General features: G+C 42.2%; 1 protein-coding gene across 2 annotated transcripts in view; it reads left to right on the top strand.

The window, feature by feature from the left end:
* The window catches only part of LOC145419099 (sodium-coupled monocarboxylate transporter 1-like), a 63,216-nt gene extending 43,402 nt beyond the window's left edge, over nucleotides 1-19,814 (top strand). For both annotated transcript variants that reach the window (XM_080287343.1, XM_080287350.1), the window contains 5 exons: nucleotides 7,707-7,825; nucleotides 7,959-8,113; nucleotides 8,396-8,619; nucleotides 12,246-12,346; nucleotides 19,592-19,814. In XM_080287343.1, the coding sequence (XP_080143469.1) occupies nucleotides 7,707-7,825; nucleotides 7,959-8,113; nucleotides 8,396-8,619; nucleotides 12,246-12,346; nucleotides 19,592-19,746 (754 nt within the window). In that variant the 3' untranslated portion in view covers nucleotides 19,747-19,814. The remainder of the gene's footprint in view (nucleotides 1-7,706; nucleotides 7,826-7,958; nucleotides 8,114-8,395; nucleotides 8,620-12,245; nucleotides 12,347-19,591) is intronic.
* Nucleotides 19,815-21,659: the final 1,845 nt, after the last annotated feature.

The raw sequence follows: 21,659 nt of genomic DNA on the forward strand, positions 1-21,659 counted from the left end.
TGTGTGTGTGTGTGTGTGTGTGTAATTTTGCATGTCTTTGTGTGTCTGTCTCTCTGTCAGTGTGTGTGTGTGTGTGTGTGTGTCTGTGTCTGTGGTGTCTGTGTATGTGTTTTGTCAGTGTCTGTGCCATCAATGGACGATCGTCTTCCTCTTCTGAGAAAAGATGGTTCAGGGCAGCATACGTGCATCAGATTTCCATTGTTGCATGGAACGGAAGATTGCCTCCACGATTGATCTGAAGCAATGATATCATGTTGACGAGTGGAAGATTTGTCCCATAACAGATCATAGGCAATGTGACTTTGAGCGAGGACTAACTTTGCCTGAGGTCCTTTTTTATGGGCGCATATAGCGTTTTTACCCTAACCTGACAAAGAACTCAAACCCCGTTCATTTCAGTTGATGGCCATGTGTAGAGAGATTGAGGTTCTGTTTTACTTAATAAAGGAAACAAATTTTATTCCTCATAACTAAGTCTCACTGAACTTCCATCCATGACGCAAAACAACGTCATCAACCTTGGACACCCAATTCTGATGAAAATTTTGGAACCGCTGAGGAAACTAATAAGTATTTATATGCAGTGCGGTGGCTCAATCGGTAGAGAGGTGGCCTGCAGTTCTAATGGACCCAGGTTCGAATCCCGGCTGGGCCAGGGAACAGTTTAAGGATTTGAATTTCATTAAATCAGGCTTTACTGATCTACCAGAAGACCCGCCGACATGTCGTAAAAATACCCCCGCCAATACCAATACACCAGTCCTGTATGAGACAGCCCTAGCATGTATTCAATATGGACGGTGGGTGTTAGCGCCGAAGTGGTGACATGTAGAGGTGTATGGTATGTAGGAGGACTGCTGGGCCTTGATAGCAGGCTGTGAAGCCTATGCCCAGAGTCGGACACATAAAGAAAAAAAATAAAAAAGTCACTGGATGTCAAATTTGTCTCTAGGAACTCTACCAGAGAAAGAGGAATCATACTTCTCTTTTTTTTAATAACAGAACAGAGGAAGGAAAAACGAATAAAAAAAACAAATCCATGCAGCAGATTACTGGTGTCCTCTGTTCATAAAATATCTGTAATTGTTAGACTTGAACAGCAGTAGGTTGACGTTTGGAGGGATACAACTCTGGGGAAGCGAGTTCCAGAGAGATGCAGTTCGGGGAATGAAAGAATTCTGATAGGCAGAAGTTTTGCAGTATGGCTGAGTGACATTCCAGTCATGAGCGCTGCCTGCTGTCCGTGTAGCACGAGGGAAGGCATGGAGAGGTGGCATCATGAACGCAACTTCGTCTGAGCATTTGCTATAGAAATATGTGTAAAATAATGCAAGGGAGGCAACATTCCTTCTTACTTGTAGGGGAGGTAGTTTATTAGTAATAGCAGGGTTATTAATAATTCTAACAGCTTTGTTCTGAATTTTGTCTACTTGTTTTAATGCAACCTCCCCACATACACTCCACAAGGGTGAGCAGTATTCAAGCTGAGAGCGCAAATGATTCTTTTAAATTGTAACTAACTGCTCGTCAGTGAAGGAGTTACGGACTCCGTACAATAGTCCAAGTTTCTTTGAGGCGGTTTTAGCAAGTGATCTGACATGAAAGGTCCAGCTGAGGGCATGGTTAATCGAGACGCCGAGAATGTCAATACTTTTGGATATGGGAATATTTGTAGCACTGAAGGTAATATACGATTCTGGCAATACCTGTCTATTAGTAAACTGTATATATTTAGTTTTACTAGCATTAAATGGGACAAGGTTATTTTGTCTCCAGTCACTGATCGTGGATAAGTCTTGCTATTAAAGAGGTGCCTGTACTGAGTTGAGAGTTAGAGATATCGGACTTTGTAAATGGATGTTTGAGTGTACATGAACTATGAAGTGTTTAGTCATCTGCATATGAATGGATGGGATTGTGAGTGACAGATAAGAGATCATTTATATGAACGAGGAACAGGGTTGGTGCCAGAACTGACCCCTGCGGCACGCGGGCGTTAACTGAGAGGAAAGTGGAATTTACATTATGTACTTTTACTCTTATTTTTGTATTGCTGAGATATGAGGAAATCAAAGGAACAAAAGAGTTTAGTCCATAGAAAGGGAGTTTGGACAACAGGGAACGGTGCCACACTCTGTCGAAAGCTTTAGAAATATCCAGGGCTGCATGAGTTTCACCATGTAGGTCAACTGATTGATGGATGGTATGAGTCAGGAGATTGAGTATGTCAATGGTGGATCTTTCTTGGCGAAAACCATATTGTCTATCACTAATTAAGTTTTTGGATTCAAGATGTTTAACTATGTGCTTATTAATTACAGTTTCAAAAAACCTTACCAAGAGAAGATGTGACAGCTATTGGTCTGTAATCAGAGGGGTCAGAGGAACTTCCTTTCTTTGGAATTGGGTTGATATTGGCTTCTTTCCATGACTTAAGGAATGAAGAAGTACGTATTCATAGTCTGAATAATTTTGCAAGAACAGAGGCAAGTTCTGGGGAACACTTTTTCAAAACCATTGGCGGAAATCCATCCGGGCCTGGAGCTTTGTTGGTAGGTAAATTGTCTAGGATGGATTTCACGTACCTTGTCTGTATCTTAAGTGGAACAACGTCGGGAGAGTCAAGTTTTAGTGCTGAGACATTCTGGCTGGCTTCCTCTAAGGTAGAATTTCTGCCAAATGTATTGGCAAAGATATCTGCTTTCCCACGTGGGTCATTTGTAATGTTGCCATCTGGAGATTTTAGTGAGGGAATGGATGATGACTTGTTAAAGTTATTATTGAAAGAAATGAGAGCTGACCAGAATATTCTATTGTCATTAGGGTTGTTAAGAAGTTTTGATGCTTGGTTTTGAAGAAAGTTTGATTTAGCAAGATTTATTATAGTTTTTGCATGGTTTCTAGCAATTTTAAATTGAGAGAGTGATTCAGATGTTTTTTATTTCAAGTAATAGTTATATGCTGATGACTTTTGGGCTGTTGCTCTGGCACAGTTGCTGTCAAACCATTTTGGAGAGGTCGATCTTTTAGTGAATTGTTGACTTGGTATGAATAAATCCATACCAGCTAGTATTAAATCGCAAATGTGGGACTGGGTAGAACTGACATCACTAGAGCAGAAAGACTGCCATGGAATGTCAGCAAGATAATTTCTATATTCATCCCAGTTTGCCCTATCAAAGTGCCATCGGGTCACCCTGACAGGTTCAGAGTGGGGAGGTTTGGGAGGGCTAACAAATGAGGCTTTGATGAGATTGTGGTCAGAGGATCCAAGTGGAGACAATACTTCTATCCTGTACTGATCGGGATTATTTGTCAGGAACAGATCCAAAAGATGGGCATTATGGTCAGGATTATCTGGTATTTTGGGTGGTTGCTTTACCAGTTGCATGAGATTAAACGATTCTGCAAACAGCTCGCACTCTAGACCAGCATCGTCAGTCCTAGCAGAGTGCAATAACCATTCAACATTATGTATGTTAAAATCACCCAAGATGGTAATTTCGGTGTTAAGGGCAAGATTTAGGTTACTCAACTGTGTGGAAATGGAATCAAATACACTGGGTTCAGAAGAAGCACTGGGGGAGCGATAAACTACACAGATATATTTGGTAATACTGCAGAAGATGCTAATAGGTTCGTTGTATTTTTGTCGAACTTGTTGCTCCGTGGATTAGGTGGGGTGACAATGATCACCGCCTTCCACCCGGCGGCAGGACGTCATTAATTCAGTACTGCGCAGAGAGTTATTGCTTAGCCATAAGCAGGCAGTAATATGAGTATAAGGTATTCAGATAAAGAACAAGCTGATATGGTCACTAGTATAGGTCACAGTGTTTTAAAATACTTTGATCTTATTAAAAGTAACACATTTCCTTCCCTCAGCCTGGACCCCAGCCTCTTTGTCAGACACACTTTGTGGTCTACCATCGTTTATGGTTTTGTCGCCAGCCTTATGGTACTAGGATTTAACCAGAATATATACCAGAGACTGGCTTCGATCAGCAGCCTCGTGGCAGCACAAAGGTGAGGAGCATTTCTTACGTGAAGGTTAAACTATATTATTCTGACTCTTACACTCTACTTGCGCTAAACATTACAAGGTCTTGTCAAAACCACCTACGCTTTCTGTGCATTTTCTTATTATTGTTGGAAGTATAATCTGAAGTAGAGAGAAAATTATAAGATATACTAAAGCCGTGTTCATTTTTTCCCCTAGAAATAAATAAACTAGCCCCTTCACTGATGTCCATGACCTAATATGAAACTCAAGTAGCATCAATACACACAATCGTAACCACTTGGAAGTCACGTATGATGAGCCTAACTTGCAATAGTTACTGAAGTAGGTGCATGATCATTATGGTTTCTCAGAAGTTAATCCTCAAAATAACCAGTTTTACCAAAATATTTAAGTCTCAACCAGATTATTGTTTTCTTCATAGATGACAGTAAATGCCAAAACAAGAAGTGGATTATATTCTTAACTTTTCAGGGTGAGTGTAGGCTTCATTGTGAGTCAGCTTATTGTCCTGGCTTTGTATTACTTCTCCGGGTTGGTGGCGTATGCCGTCTACCAACAGTGTGACCCACTTACCTCAGGCAGGATACAGAAACCTGACCAGATCATCCCCTACCTTGTGATGGACAAATTAGGCCACCTCAAGGGTGTGCCTGGAATTTTTGTGGCTGCCATCTATGGTGCTGTTCTCAGGTCAGTTATGCTTCCAAAGGCAGGGACATAGGAAAGACTTTAGACCAAAAGCTTTCGAAGGTTAGATTTATACTTACATAAACTTACGTTTTTGATGGCCTTGGCCATGCATGGTACGTTTAAGCCTTTTTTTACTTGTCGATGGTAACTGTGATACGTGATCTGACGTAGTTCCGGCACCACTGATACACCACCAGGTAGTACCCTGGACAAGATTTTTTTTTTTTTCCTGTTATTTACTTTCGTAAATTCTATACGAGCTCCTCAGTTTAGAATTTGGAGATTGTCATCTCTTCAGCCAGTGGCCAATGAAGGCTAATAAGTCCAGCTTACCCTCGGGAAGAGATTACGGTTGTCTAGAAGAGACATGTAAGTGTCGTAGTTTCAACTCAGATTTTGGTGATGTGAAGTTGTTGATTCCCCTGTCCAGGAGAATTATGGCACCATCCACCTTCCACCTAGTGCATACTTTAACATGTTTTTACCAACCTCTTCCTTGGTGGTGGGGACTCAAATTTTTATCGTTCATAGTCGTTCATGTCACTTTTCAAGATAAAAAAAAAATTGGCCATGTTTTAATTTCCCAAACACTTTGACAAAAGTCTTCAGTGAACCATGTCACTTGGAATTTGAATTCGCTTCTAAACCTTCCCTTCTCTGTCTCCTCATCTTTCTATTGAACACACACACACACACACACACACACACACACACACACACACACACACACACACACACACACTCTCTCTCTCTCTCTCTCTCTCTCTCTCTCTAAACCTTCCATTCTCTTCCTTCTCACTTTTCCCTTACACACTCTCTCTCTCTCTCTCTCTCTCTCTCTCTCCCTCCCTCCTGCTCCTCCTCCTCCTCCTCCTCCTCCCCCTCCTCGCTAAAGTGGTTTCGCCAGGCCAAGTTCCCCTGACTTGCACCAATTTATATACCATGTGGCGTTTTGGGATCGCATCGGATGATTTTAACTTGGAATTCAGTTAAAGAAAATTTCGTTATGATACTCATGCGCGGGAACTCAAGGCTTCTACCAGCGATGGGTCAACGGTAAATCGAATCAGTAAAGTTAGATGATATGGCAAGTACCTACACTGTCTCACAGTGATGTTTTAGCTCTTGATTTATTGGCTATTTTTATGCTGGTTTAGCTACATCAGATCGTTTTACTTTCGCTGTGATCTCAGTCCTCTCTGCATCGGACTCAGGCGTGAGGGCATGAACTCTTATGTCATCTCGTAACCATCTCTCTCTCGTGACACATCAGCATCCATGTACTGACTATACGACCAACAGTAATGAAAAGAGGAACCGGCTGTCCTAAACCATAAATTTAATATTTACCAAATCGTGTAATTGCTAATAGTTCTTGTTAGATTGCATTGATTTTCACTGTCACTGAAAAAAACAATCGTTTTATTATTTTGTATTTATTGAACAATTAAAAGGACTCACCTGTTATGGTAAAAAAACAAGAGTTATCACTAACACAGGAGCCTAATATTATTGGTTGCTAGTGTGTATGTGAAATTGTTGTGGTGGTATGCTAATATTTTTTTTACATAGTTTCTCATATTTACACCCGACTGAGGTTCCCTTGACAGTATATACAAATTCTTGCAGTCATACACACTCTTGGTTCAACAAGATAAATATCCACTTTCGCTTTTAACTGTACACTGCAAATGTCTCTCAGTCCATGCCAGTGCATGGAACACTAGGTGTTGACAGGTCAATTCTCTGAAGACTGAAAGTTGTCTCTTGGAACTAAGGAAAACATGATTTTCAGGAACTGCAAAACATGAACCTCACCGGATAAATATGCTGATCTGTGTCACGCATATTCAAAGCTGCTGTTACAATAATGACCTCGCCCGGACGGAGTCCGGCGAGGTATTGTTTTTGGTAGAGTTTCTTTGTTTCTTTGTTTCATTGTTTGTCAGCAACATTACTGAAAAGCGTCTGAATGAAATTACATGAAACTTTCAGGATATGTTGGCACTGATTCCAAAATGAAAGTGGTTAATTTTTGAAGGTAATAGAATAATCCTGAAAGGTCAAAATCAAGGTCACGGATTTTCAGAGGGCTATTAGTTGAGACCGTTTGAAGATAGAGATATTTTCTATTATCAGCATACAGGAACTCTCATATGGGCTTTCATTTAGCACCAAGACCTTTGACTTTAAGTGACCTTGAAAGGTCAAAGTCAAGGTCACAGATATGCAGGGGACTATAACTCGAAACTGGATGCAGAGAGATATTTACTATTATCAACATATATGAAGTTCAATGTGGGCCTTTACTGGGTACCATGACCTTTGGCCTTAAGTGACCCTGAAAGGTCAAATTCAGGGTCACGGTTATTCAGGGGGATATAACTCGAAAATGCTGAATATAGATATTTACTATTATCAACATATAGGAAGTCCCATATGGCTTTTTAATTGTTACCATGACCTTTAGCCATATGTGACCCTGAAAGGTCAAACTCAAGGTCATGGATACTCAAGGACCTATAACTCGAAACTGGTTGATAATACAGTTATTTACTATTATCAGGATATAGGAAGTCTCTTAATGGCTTTCTTTGGCACCATTAAGAGACCTTGAAAGGTCAAACGCAAGATCACGGATTTTCAGAGGGCTGTAACTTGAACAAGGTTGAAAATAAGATAACTGTTGTCGGGTGAGGTTAGTTGCACCTGGCACCACTTGTTCATTCACGCATTTATCTTCCATATGGTACATGTAGAAACTAAATAGTTGTTGTCCTAACAAGTAAACATCCCTACTCTTATAGGCAACTGCGAGAAGTCACTTTTGCCCAAAGCTAATTCTTGCAAGAACAAAGAGAAGGTATATTTCAATTAGGTTATAATTTGCAAAGCTCTCAGCTCTTGGAGGGTTAATGCACACCCTCCCCCTCCCGTCTTCACAGTGTGTCAGTCTGTAAACATAACCTGTTGCTGTCTCCATTCATGACAGTTCAATCTCTACCACTGGCAACTCGATAGCGTGTCTCATCTGGGAGGACCTGCTCAAAGACAGGCCGTACTTTAACAAGATGAGCAACAAGTCCTCCACCAACGTCCTCAAGCTACTCTGTAAGATCTCTGATGATAAAATATAAGTTGACTGTTGATCCAGTTTATAGCGTGTGCACAGTATTCCATAATTGTGAAATTAGTATTGTTATATTGTCAATTAGGTCTTTGTTTTCTTTTTTTTTTCCTATAGCTGCTGCTGCAGGAGTGTGTGGCATTTGCATTGGACTTGCGGTGCAGCATCTCAGTGGTATCCTCATCGTGGGGTATAAAATTTCTGGTGCCGTTTTGAGTCCACTTGTTGGAATGCACATGGCCGGCCTACTCACACCCTGGGTCAATGCCAAGGTCAGAGATGTTCACAGAATGCTCTTGTAGTTTAGCATTTCAGTCAAGAGAAGCAATTTTTTTTTATTCTTGCTATTACCAAACGAACTTATCTAACTTATGATATACGTTTCCATGAAGCCCTTCAGTATTACTGATGCTGACTGAGTTGAGTACATCGTCTGGTGGTGTCATGATTACAACAAAATTCAGCAACTTAGTGAATTAATTTAGTGTAACAAATATTGCGAGATACGCAGTACTCGATGATCCAGCTTAACCCCTTTCCAATTATTGTGGTAGGGTGCTATGGTGGGCTTCTTGGCAGCCTTGACATTCAACCTGTGGATCACTGTGAGCAGCTTTGTCCGGGGTGAGGGTTCTCTGTCTTCTCTCCCACTTTCTACTGACGGATGTCCAGAGAACCTCCTCCACTTCACCAACATCACCACACCTATACCTGATGCCGACCTTGTCACTACGGATATTGTTGATGTCCTGCTGACACCCACTCCATCCACTGACAGGTTCGAAGACTGCGGTTATCAGCCAGGTTTACCAAATAATTGGAGAGAGTCAAATGCTATACGGCAGTTTAAGAGTAACAGTTTAATTAAAACAAGACAATACATTGCTTTTCATAATCTGCCAGAGTAACGTTTTCTGGAGCCACCAATACAATCATGGTAAATAATTCCTTTGCACATACTGGGTTCAAGATTGGCGAAGCAGCCAGCCGGTTTGAAATTATTAAAAGCTAAAAAGGTTTTCTTTCAGTTTTGTATATTTATTTTAATTCGTGACGGCGTAGAAGAATTATTTAGTATCGTTGTATTAATCTCAAGCCCAAGGTTTCCAACTATAAAGCCTTCAAGTAGTTTCAGCTTGAAACTAAAATGTTTTGTTGTCAAAATATAGAAGGCAAGTTCTCTATGGAACAGTGAAACAATTTTTTTTTTTTTCAGTTTCGAAGCGTAGCATTATTTAAAATATGAAATAACTAAATATCCATCTATCTACAGTATATACCTAGGCTGCTTCCCCCAAGGAAAGGGAGGTAGCCGAGACAGGACGACATACTCCCCATTTACTCATCCATTCAAACACATTCATTCGCATCTTAGCTCCAAATGGGAGAAGGGACAGATCCTCACCGCATAACACCACACTAGGGTCAACTGCGCAGTGCAATCAGTGACATCCGCAGCAGGGCCCGACAGAAGAGCTGGTTTACCCCTGCCACATCATAATAGACCCATCCCCTTACCTGCACCTGACCTGACTAGTTGATCAGACCAAATGTGGGAGAATATCCTCTCAGGGCTGCGTCATCATTTATTCATTCACAATTTCTCTCCATTTATTTCTGTCACGCACAGCCACTCTTCCTTGCTCAACAGACATCCCTTCGCATCCACCGCTCTCTTCACACTGTCCATCCATCCTATTCGTGGGCTTCCTCTCAGCCTTACACCTCTCACATCAGATCTAGTTATCTTTTTCACCAATCGCTTATTATCCATTCTCTCCATATGCCCAAATCATCGCAACACCCTCTGCTCAACTCTACCAGCCATCTCCCAAACAACTCCAGTTCTCCTTTGCACTTCATCATTTCGCACTCGATCCATACGCGTCACTCTACACATACTCCTCAGACACCTCATCTCCATTACATTCAAACTTTTCCTCTCTGCTACACCCATATTCCATTTTTCAGTCCCATATAATGCAGTCGGTACCACTACAGCCTTCTCTTTACATCCATTCTAAGCGAATGACATCTAAACACTTTTTTCATTCCTCCCAGCACCTTACCTACTTCATTCATTCTAAACTTCACTTCTGCATCTATTCTTCCATATGTGACCCAAAATATTTAAAACACTCTACCTCCTCAAGCAACTCACCATTCAAAACTATTTTCATCCCCCTACCATCTACCAACCTTGTACATTTCATCACTTTACTCTTATTCTCATTTACTTTCAATTTCCTCCTTTCACACACCCTTCTAAACTCCTCTACCAACTGTCTCAACCTCTCCTCTGAATCAGCCACCAGTGCAGTATCATCTCCAAATAGCAGCTGCTTCAGATTCCACTCTCCACCATCAACATTCACCAGACTCAGACCTCCACCTAAAACTCTTCCATTCACCTCCCTTACAACACCATCCATATAAATATTAAACAACCAAGGCGACATCACACATCCCTGTCGCAGCCCCACTTTCACGGGAAACCAATCACTCACAGCATTTCCCACTCTTACACACGCTCTACTATTTACATAAAAACTTTTCACCCCTTTTAGTAACCTACCATCAAGTCCATACAATCTTAAAACAGTCCACAAAGCCTCTCTATCAATTGTATCATACACTTTCTCTAAATCCATGAGTGCCCAAAACACATCCTTGCCTTTTGCTAAATACTTTTCACACACTTGTCTCACAGTGAATACCTGATCCACGCATCCCCTCCCTCTCCTAAAGCCACACTGCTTATCACCAATCACTCCCTCTGTACCCCTCTAACTCTCATAGGCTAATTAACACTCTACCATACACCTTACCTACAACACTCAACAAACTTATACCCCTAAAACTAGTACATTCATACTTATAACCCTTGCCTTTATACAACGGGATCACACAAGCACTTGCCCAGTCAATTGGCACCATACCTTTCACAAAGCACACAATCAACAATCTTACTAATCAGTCAACAATAGTCACTCCACCACTCTTCAGGCATTCCGCAGCTCACTCATCCATACCTGCAGCTTTCCCTGTTTTCATCTCCTTTACTGCCATCTCCACTTCCTCCTTCGTGATCAAAGAATCATTCAACTCTCCCAACACATTTATTCATTGCACCCTTCCATCCGCCACAATCTCAGCCACCCTTTCCTCCTCTACATTTAACAATCTTTCAAAATACTCTGCCCATCTCTTCCTTACTGGATCCATCTCAGTTAACATCCTTCCATCCTCTGCTTTTACTCGCTCTTCCTTCCTATACTCTCCCTTTCGCACCCTTTTCACCTCCCTCCAGAACATTTTCTTATACTGTTGAAAATTCTCAGTCAGTCGCCTACCCCACCTTTCATCTGCTGCCACTTTAACATCACGCACAGCCCTCCTCGCCCTATTCCTCTTTTCCTTATACCTCTCATAATATGACACCTTATCCTTCCTCTGCAGCCACACTTCATATGCACGTCTCTTCTCAGTCACAGCCATACTTACTTCCTCACACTACCATTCACTTCCTTTTCTTACACCACCACCCACACGTCTCACACCTCTTCTGCATGCCCCACCACAGCACTCTTAAACAATTGCCATTCCTCCTCCACACTGCCATTTTCCTGATCTTTCATTGCGTTCCACTCATCTCTCAATTTCTCCTGATACTCTATCATTTTCTCTCTTTTATCCAACTCACTCACTTTCAAAACCTCCCTGCCACACCTAACCATCCTAGCTCTCACCCATCTCTTACCTACTCTTAACTTTCTCTCCACCGGGTAGTGGTCAGACATACCTCCACCCTCCCCTCTCAGAACTCTCAGATCCAACGATCTTCCTATTACATTCCTGACACAACCATATAGTCCATCAAAGCTAAACATGACAATATGAATTAATACCGTATGGAAATATTGCTGTCCTCTAATCTTACGAGACAGAACATACGAATTTACAGTGTCAGTAATGCGTATTTTTCATGGGCGTAGGTGACATCATTGTGCTTTTTTTTTTTACTTTATGCGTTTATTGGTAATTAGATCTTGATATTTTGTTGTGCAGTAATTATATATTTATAATACTGACACCTTTTGCATCAATTATGTAAACGGGAATAATAAGATACTGAGAAAGAGGTGTGTCTAAATCACACAACCCGACGAGTGAGATGGAAATGGAAAGGGGGGGAGGGAGACCAATAATGAGGATGGGGCAATGGGGTGGAGAGGCATATAAGCGAGGATGATGTGAGTTTGAGGGAGGGCACCTTGATGGTGGAGGATAGGGTGACATGGAGACGATTTGTCTGTGGCCACTCCCTCCACGATTCTGACCATATTTAGATAAACAAACAGATGCTTGATCTTCATTATAACCGAAATATTGCTCCTTGATCAGGGTGGAGGGCAAGACTGTGTACGACATCTCCTACTGCTACACCACATTGTTTGGCTTCCTCATCGTCTTAGTGGTCAGCAGCCTTGTCTCCCTCTGTACCGGTGAGTCTTCTTCTAAGGTGTTATCTCTAGCCAATATGTTTTCACCTGACGGAACTAGGCCACTCCCACAACTAGAGTACCAAGCCGTGGTCGTAAGAAGTTCGATGAGTTGGTTGAGAAGGAATGAGTATTCTTGTATTCTTCGTTATTAGCCAAATGGACCCAACAACCTAAGTATCACTGGTTATTAGCCAGTCTGCATTTAGCCATCAACTAAGATGAACTGAGAAAAAACATGTTATAGTAACTAACCTCCTATGTACGAGCCATATCTCTTCACAAACTTAGTTTTTTTTTTTTTTTTTTTTTTTCCGGCCTATCAACCATTGGGGCCGAAGCCCCTGGTTATTAAGGCCATTTATATATATATATATATATATATATATATATATATATATATATATATATATATATACATTTAAACATATATACATATATATACAAACATATATATATACATACACACACACACACACACACACACACACACACACACACACACACACACACACACTTCCATGCATACATACAGACACACTTTCATGCAAACGTACATATATATATATATATATATATATATATATATATATATATATATATATAATAATTTTAATCTTATTTATTTTTTTTGTATTTTTATTTTTTTAATTTTTTCTTGGTTTTATATTTTTTATACCTTATATTATAAAGAAAAACTAATCTAAAGACCCTAAAACTAATCACCTAACAGACAAATCGCTAACCTATACTAAATCCTACAGAGACAAATAGCTAGACCTACACTAATGGTAAAAATACCTCGACTAACAGAACACCATCGACTGCAGATATGTAATGCCTTTCTACATTACATACCTGCACTCATCACCTGGTGACTGTCAGTCGAGGCACAACCTAATATAGGGGACATCAGTATATGAAAGGGAACCAGACGAGTCAGGAACATTTCCATATACGTCAGCTCTCGTCCCTAATTAGAATAACTTAAGCAAGATAATATAATGTATTTACATAATTTGTACAGAAAGTGAAGAACCTCGCCCAGCAGACCACCATCGACTGCAAGTACCCAATAAATTCCTATATTGCACACTTGCACTCATCAGCTGGTGACTGTCAGGCGAGGAACTTGGCTTAATGTAGGGGACATCTATATTAGAAATAGATCGGTGGGAGGAGGAACTATTTAAAATATGTCAACTGTCAACCCTAATTAATATTACAATATATACATATTTACTGTTCATAAAAACCATAACCACGCAGTAAAAAAGTCACATCACTCTGATCAGTCCGGTCTCTCTCAAGAGAGCCATCAATTTATCAGTCATAACAATGTCCCCATCACCCAGGATGGTGGAAAGGGTGAAGGGGACGTCTACTGCACCGCAGTAATTTATAAGTGAAGCACGTTCACGAATAAATCGCCGACAGCGCAGGATGATATGACTAATAGATAACGCCGCATTACAGAAGTCACAGTGCGGTGGGAAGCGTCTTTCCATATATGGTTTTATGTGGGTTACAATGGTGGCATTAAGCCGTAACCGTGCCAACACTTTTTCTTCTAGGCGACTGGGACGGTTGGCAGTGTCCCAGTCGCCCAGGTACGGCTTACAAGTTGGAATATTTAGTCTGGTCCACTGACCTTGCCACAGAAGATTTATTGATTTCTTTCCGAGAGATAGACTCTACCGTAGATCACGAGGAACGTCCCAAGTCTCCTCGAGCTCTACAGCCGACTTTGCAAGTAACTCAGCCTGCTCATTGCCGTAGATACGAAAATGACCAGGCACCCAGATCAGCGTGAATGACTTGTTGCATGAATGCAACTTATTAACGATGCGGCCCTGGATCTCATGAGAGTCCGTAGTGCAAGATGCAATTGCCTGAAGGGCTGATTTTGAATCTGAAAATATGACAAATGAGTCATGCAAAGAATTGAGAGCATAGTCTATGGCTTTGTCAATAGCAAAAAGTTCTGTAGTAAACACAGATGTATGAGTCGGCAACCGATACCTGAGGGCACATTCAGTCGACCACACACTTGCACCCACACATTCACTCGACTTGGAGCCGTCGGTGTACAATTGATGGGACCCCAAGTGACGAACAATGATGTTACGAAACAAGTGGTGGACCTCCACCTCCGGCGCCTTGGCCTTTGGTGCTGGGAGCCATGTAACATCGACTGTAATGCCGGGTGGCTCCCAAGGCGCTATATTTTTAAGCACCAACTTGTCACAGTCACTGGGGTCCACATCAAGCTCCTGGGTCAGTAAGTGGAGGCGAGCGGCAAGTGGCCGACGCACCCCCCGCAGAAGGTGGTGGTATTGACGCAGGGGGGTACAGGCCACATTGCCAATATTACTTTTCCTTAACGTCCTTATGCCGTAGGACAAGGCCAGGTGGTCACGGCGAATACAGAGGGGAGGCACATTCGCCTCCACTTCCATACGAGTCACACGGGTACACCGGACGGCTCCAAGACACATTCACAAACATTTATTCTGTAACACATCCAATCCTTTCAGAGTGGCATCGGATGCCGAGCCATACACCTGTGCGCCATAGTCTAGCTTCGATCGAATAAGGGACTTATACACCATTAATAAAGATTTTCTGTCGGCACCCCAGGTAGTACCCGCTAGGTACTTGAGGACATTTAACGGTTTATCACAACGAGCAAGCAAAGTATTAACGTGAAGTTTAAAATTCATTCTACGATCAAAATGTATTCCTAAAAATTTTACAGAATTTTGAAAAGGTACCGCCTGATTATCCAAAGTTCAGCACAAATTAGGTACGTTACGATTAGTGAAAACTATAGCGGCACACTTACGTACGGAAAACTTAAATCCCCACTGCAAGGCCCATTGGTGGATGGAGTCAAGGGCTGCTTGAATCCGCACAGCCGAAAATTGTGCATTACGGGAAGAGTGCCATATTGCACAGTCGTCAGCGTAGAGCGAGTATTTAAGATTCCTCGGGATGGCAGCTGATGACAGAATATCATTGATCATAATACTAAATAAAGTAGGACTAAGCACACTTCCCTGTGGCACCCCGTTTTCCTGGATAAATATATCCGATGTTACGTTACGGGGCAATTTGACAGAGAAAGTTCTGTCCCTTAAGAAATTTGAAATAAAAACAGGTAAATTTCCTCTTAAACCATAAGCATAGAGCTTCATTAGTATACCGTGTTGCCAGGTCATGTCATAGGCTTTATGGATGTCCAAGAACACCCCTATCATGAATTCTTTATTGGCAAATGCCTCTGCAATACAATGCTCCAAATTCATTAAATGATCTAGTGAACTTCTGTATTTACGGAAGCCACATTGTTGATCATTTAACAAATTCTTCGACTCTAAAACAAAAAGAAGCCTATTGTTAACCATACGTTCCATGACCTTACATAGACAAGAAGTCAACACAATAGGACGAAATGAAGTGGGATTCATAAGACGACCAGCCTCTTTGGGTATCGGTATGACGTGCGCAAAGTGCCATGAGTTTGGGAACGTTCGAGACCCGCAAATCTCATTGTAGATGCTAACATCTTAATCAGGTTGTCCTGATTAAGATGCTGGATCATACCGTACGTGATGGTGTCTGGTCCATGGCTGGTGTCTTTACAGGATTTAAGAGCAAAGAGCAGTTCATCTAGCGTAAACTCTTGGTTGTACGGGGAGTCTACGTCTTCTGTGGCAAAGTCAATGATCTGTAGCTCAGCTGTGCGTTTATGATGTTGAAAACGCGGGTCATAATTGGCTGAGCTACTTACATGTGAAAAACTCCTGGCGAGGATGTTAGCAACGTCCACGGGCTCGTTATAGATGTTATTATTTACCTGCAAGGTGGTGACTGGGAAATATGGGCCTTTATTATTTAATATTCTTATGGTGGACCAGACTTTACGTAATGGTGTTGTACGAGTCACCGTGGACACAAAGGACCGCCAGGATTCACGTTTGGCCCTTCTTATTATTCTCCTTGCCTCAGCCCGTGCCTGTTTGTATGCAATAAAATTTTTCTCAGTGGGCTGACTATCAAAAATCCTGTGTCTCCTATTGCGTTTTCTTAATGCTTTTCGGCAATCCGGCGTCCACCAATGTGCTCTATGCTTCGCATGAACTGTAGAAGTCTTGGGAATAGCAGCCTCAGCTGCGTGTAATATGGAAGTAGTTATATTTTCGACCTTAACGTCTATGGTCTCCCCAGATATATCTAAATTGGCGATCCTTGAGAAGGATCCCCAATCTGCTTTCTTATAGTTAAATTTTGGAGGTGGAGGGTCCGAAACGATGTCGCATGTATAAGAAAGACAGATGGGTAAATGATCACTTCCCCAGGAGTCGTCGTAAGGGTCCCATGAGAGATCTTGATGTATACCAGGGGAGGCCAAAGATAAGTCAATGGCCGAAAAGTTACCAGTACGATCATCTACACGAGTCGCTCCACCATCGTTCAGAAGACAGAGGTTGGACTGTAGTATTAGGTCGGCTACTTGCTCCCCACGACCATCAATCCTTAAGCTACCCCATTGATAGTGATGGGCGTTAAAGTCGCCCAACACTAACTTATTTCCAGGCAGATGTTCAACTAATGAATTTAAAGCATCACTATCAATGGGGCCGTGTGGAGGACAGTACAGAGAGCAAATAGACAGATACGTGTTATTAAATTTTACTCTGCACGCGACAGCTTCCAGAGTAGAATTTAGAATCACTTCCGTTTGTGGGTGTGATTTGTGTGTGTAAATGGCAACTCCGTGACCTTCATATCTTCTGTACGAGTGGTAGTGTTTGAACTGTGAAGGATCAGGATGATCCTCCAGGCGCGTCTCCTGTAAACAAATAACGTCTGGCCTGTGTATAGAAAGCAAGATTGCTATATCTTGTAACTTATTCCCAATACCTCTACAATTCCACTGTAATACAGTGAAAGCGACGGTTTAAGATTTTCGTTGGGGGCCAGTGTGCTTCGTCTTTTTTTGTCACCCGCCAGTAGGCGAGCGACTACCAGGGGACCTATCCCGGTGCTTGTTGATGGAAACCTCCATATTTTCATCAATAACTAGGTTCCCAGCCTCCCCCGAGGAAGAGCTAACCTTTCTCTCCCTCGCTGGAGTAGGAACCGGAAGGACATGAGGACGTGACTGTTTCGTGAGGGTGATCATGTTATTTTTAGTAGGCTTGTCAGGCTTCACTTTAGGCCGTACTGATGGAGAGGCAGCAGCAGCCTGAGAGTAAGTTGATGCCTTAGGGATGTCAGTGAGAGAGTTGGAACGGACAGGAGGTCGAGATGGAGATGTACTGTGAGTGGCAGGAGGGAGAAAGACAGGGTCAGTCTGCGTCTCGACAGAGCACATCACAGGACGGGACATTACCGCCGAAGCATAGGACCTATTCGGCGTGGGAGTTGCATGCAACTCCTTCACCTTTTTCCTAACTTTGTAGTAGGAAATACCCTCAGTTACCTTCACTGTGCAGACTTCCTTCTCCTTCTTCCACTTGGGACAATCCCTAGAGGAAGTGGAGTGAGTACCCTTGCAGTGAATGCAACGTACTATCTCTGATGTGCAACTTTCCGCATCATGACCCTGGCTTGCGCACTTGCCGCACACTGGCTGGGAAGCCCGACAAGTCTTTGTACCATGCCCATACAGCTGGCATTTCAGGCAACGCAAAGGGTTAGGGATGTACGGCCGAACGTGAATAATTTCATAACCAACTTTGATATCACTAGGAAGAGAAGATTTGGCAAATGTCAAGATGATAGTTGCTGTCTTCGTCCTTATGCCTTCTGAGTAGTGAGTTATGAATTTAGCCTCGATGACATCTTGCTGCGCCAATTCACTTACGATCTCGTCCTCGCTCATCACCATGAGATCCCTGCAAGTAACAACACCCTTGCAAGAATTCATGGAGACTGGGATTTTGGCTTCGACATCGTAACAATGGAATTTGCGCAGTTTCAACAAATCCTTTACCTGTGCCGAGTTTACAGTTTTGACCAGGAGATCTCCATTAGCAAGTTTTTTAACTTGTTCGACTTCTCCCGCACAGTGGTCAATCACCTTCTTGATAAGGAAGGGATTGAGACTGGACAGGGGAGTGGAACCTAGCGCATGAATGATAACGTAGGTCGCATTAGCTACAGGGATGTCAAGTGGGGCTCGAGTCTGGCGTCCGTCAGTCTGGGGGTGGTCAGTCCTGTCATGCCTAATATCGTCAGGACCACCTCCCCCCCTGAAGGGGGGGAAGGCAGTAGGGGCGTCCTCCATAGGTACCACTTCCCCCTCGCGGGAGAAGTGGGAAGAAAGAGAAAAACGAGCAAGGGACAGAGCACCTGGGGAAGACCCACCTAGTCTGAGATTACCCTCTCAAACCACTCTCGGGAGGACGCGCCTGTGTGTCACTCACACCCCAGAGCGATCAGTGGGGGGTACACTCCAGAGGTGAGTAAGCAAAGGCAATCTCAGGAAACAGATATAGACACTTACTATATCTACTAAGGCCAGGGAGGAAAATGAGATCTAGCTAACCTAACTTTTACTCCCCTATTTACAAAACTATTGCCGGTGAGGAAGCCCTAGATCGCTAGAGGAGAGAGCAACGAAAACACGACTGCACTCTCCGCAACCATTCATCAAAAGTCCACAAACTTAGCTGAGTTTAACATGAGTATATTAAGCGGACTGAATATTTGTGTGTGTGTGTGTGTGTGTGTGTGTGTGTGTGTGTGTGACTAAAAAGTTAAATAGAATTGGTTACACTGATGGGTCATTGTACTTCAGTTATAGTCTTTCTGTCTGCTTAAATATGCAGCTTGTAGATATAATGCTAGTGTGAGTGTGGTGATGTGTGTTGCTGTGAGTACAGTAGTTCCATGAGTGTTCCGGTGCTGAGAGTGTGGTGGCGGCGCAAGTATGGTGATGGGGTTAGTATGGCAGTGCTGTGAGTGTTGTGGTACTGATAGAGTGGTTGTGGCGTGGGGTGTGGTGTTACTGCGAGCATACAGACATTGTGAAAGTTGTGCTGAGAATCTGGTGATGACATGAGTTTGGTGTTGGTATTAGTATGACAGTGATGGGTGTTATGCTGAGAGCTTGGTACTGAAGTAGGTCTCGTGCTACTGTGAGTAAATCGATGCTGTACCGAAAGCAGGGTGGTGGCGTGGTTATGGTGTTCCTATAAGTAGGCTATATGGATGCTGTTACTGAGTCCTTCCTGACAGGTCCTATGTCCTCCGGTGCAGTGGACGAGAGGCTGACCAGTGCCTGTAGCGCCAGACTGCACCGTTGGCTTATGGGAAGAGAACCTGACAGTTCTCCAGTTGCCAGGAACACCACTCCAGAAGACAGCATGGAGACTGAACTGGCACTTGCTTAACTCATATGATCCCATGACGCATCTTGTTTTTTTTTGTCTTCACACCTGCATAACTCTTCAGTCCTATGACGTGCACATACAGGATTTTGTCTTTCATTCTTGAACTATATTAACAGTTTCGTAACATGTGTTTCTGTGTATAATTATTAGTTTGGTTAAGTATATGTGGCTGAATATAAATTGGTGGCTACGTGACCAAATTCGCTAATACTGTTTGTTTGTTTTTTACACTGAGGGTAACTTGCAGAGTTAGCCTTTTTGCGGGTACACATCTCTCACGCCCGCCAGTATCTGGGGCACAGCAATCTATCTAAGACTGTCACAGCGAGGGAAATACGAATTGTTCTACTCAAAAAGAAAGCAGTTTACAACAAGGACGCCATTTGTTATCTCCGACACCAAAAGTGAACAGTAACAATTTTTTTCAACGTAACAGATTATGAAAGGAGTTAATACGGCAACGATTTAATCTCTTCAGGACAAAAGCTCTCACCTCAATGAATAAAATCAAATACGACACTGGATGCAAGAGGTTAACACTTTCAGGTCCCTATGACTGACTCATACCTAAAACTGTTTGGCTTTAGCAGCAGTAATCCCGACCATGAGAGGGTAAACAGCACCAGTATCAACAGCCAGGCTCCTATTGCTCACTCTTATATTTGAAATCGTTGTTTAAATATGTATAAAGGGAAGGTGATGCATTGGAAAGAGGAAATTACAGAGGCATAAAAGTTTTGAACCAGATAATGAAGATAATGGAGAGAGTCCTAGATGGTATGATAAGGGAAAGAGTGAATATTGATGAGATGCAGTTTGGGTTTATACCTGGTAAAGGGATCACTGATGCTATATTAATTGTCCAACAGCTTCAGGAAAAAGTAAGGAAGCTGTACTTCATTTCTGTTGATTTGGAGATGGCCTTTGACAGAGTCTCTAGGGAGGTGGTGCAGTGGGCAGTGAAAAGTCTGGGATCAAGGAGTGGCTGGTTAGAATGGATATGGCTATGTATGTGGGTACTCGCACCCAGACGAGAGTAAATGGAGATTTGAATGACGAGTTTTCCGTGAATACTGACTTGCATCAGTCTTGAGCAACTTATTATTTGTCATGGTGCTTAAAACTCTCTCACGTGACTTCAAAAACAGTTTTCTGGACTCCCGTGGGAGATGCTGTATGCTGATGACTTGGTGTTGATTGTTTTCTCGTTCGTGAGCTTAAATCCTCTAAATCCTCTATACTCTGGCTTTCACTAACCTGCCGTTCCCTGACTTATTATGTCTGTGCAATGCACTTATTCCCTAATTCTGCCGACTACACAAAATTCTTTTACCATCCCTCGATGGTGGAATACGTTCTTTCTATTTATCCTTTCCCTGAACTCTCCTTTCTATACCTCATACCAATTAATCTGGCCAGGCATGTATGGCAACACTGTTCCTGCCGAGATTCTGATTGGCTGGAGGTGTTTGTTCGATTTCGTTGTTGCTAAAACTGATACTTTCTTTATTATCAGACATGATACTGAGTTTATCGAAAATACAATCGTCAAAAAGCAATAGGAAATCCGTTATATACTTAACAATAATGAAATTTGCGCAGGAAGATAGAAATATGAGTCAACAAAGTATTATAACAGTCCAAGTCAAGGTCAGCATTCGATCAGTTCCTTTAAATCTCTGACACTCGATAATATAACAGAAAATTAAGGAAACCTGCTTAATCTAAGCGTTGGTGTAACACACATTTAAATTTTAAGATCAATCCGTGCTGTGATAATAAAGGAGATATAATGAAATAGTTTTCCTTTAGCCTACTTTGATTTTCGCAATTTTTTCAAACCTCCCTTCCCGCACAACTCGTCTTTTCATTAGAATTTTTAATTATTCAGAGTTGTGGCACGATTTAAGGGT

Source organism: Coenobita brevimanus, chromosome 14 (assembly GCF_032717465.1).
Source record: "Coenobita brevimanus isolate Jiangsu-jjx chromosome 14, ASM3271746v2, whole genome shotgun sequence".
In the NCBI taxonomy this organism is placed as follows: domain Eukaryota; kingdom Metazoa; phylum Arthropoda; class Malacostraca; order Decapoda; family Coenobitidae; genus Coenobita; species Coenobita brevimanus.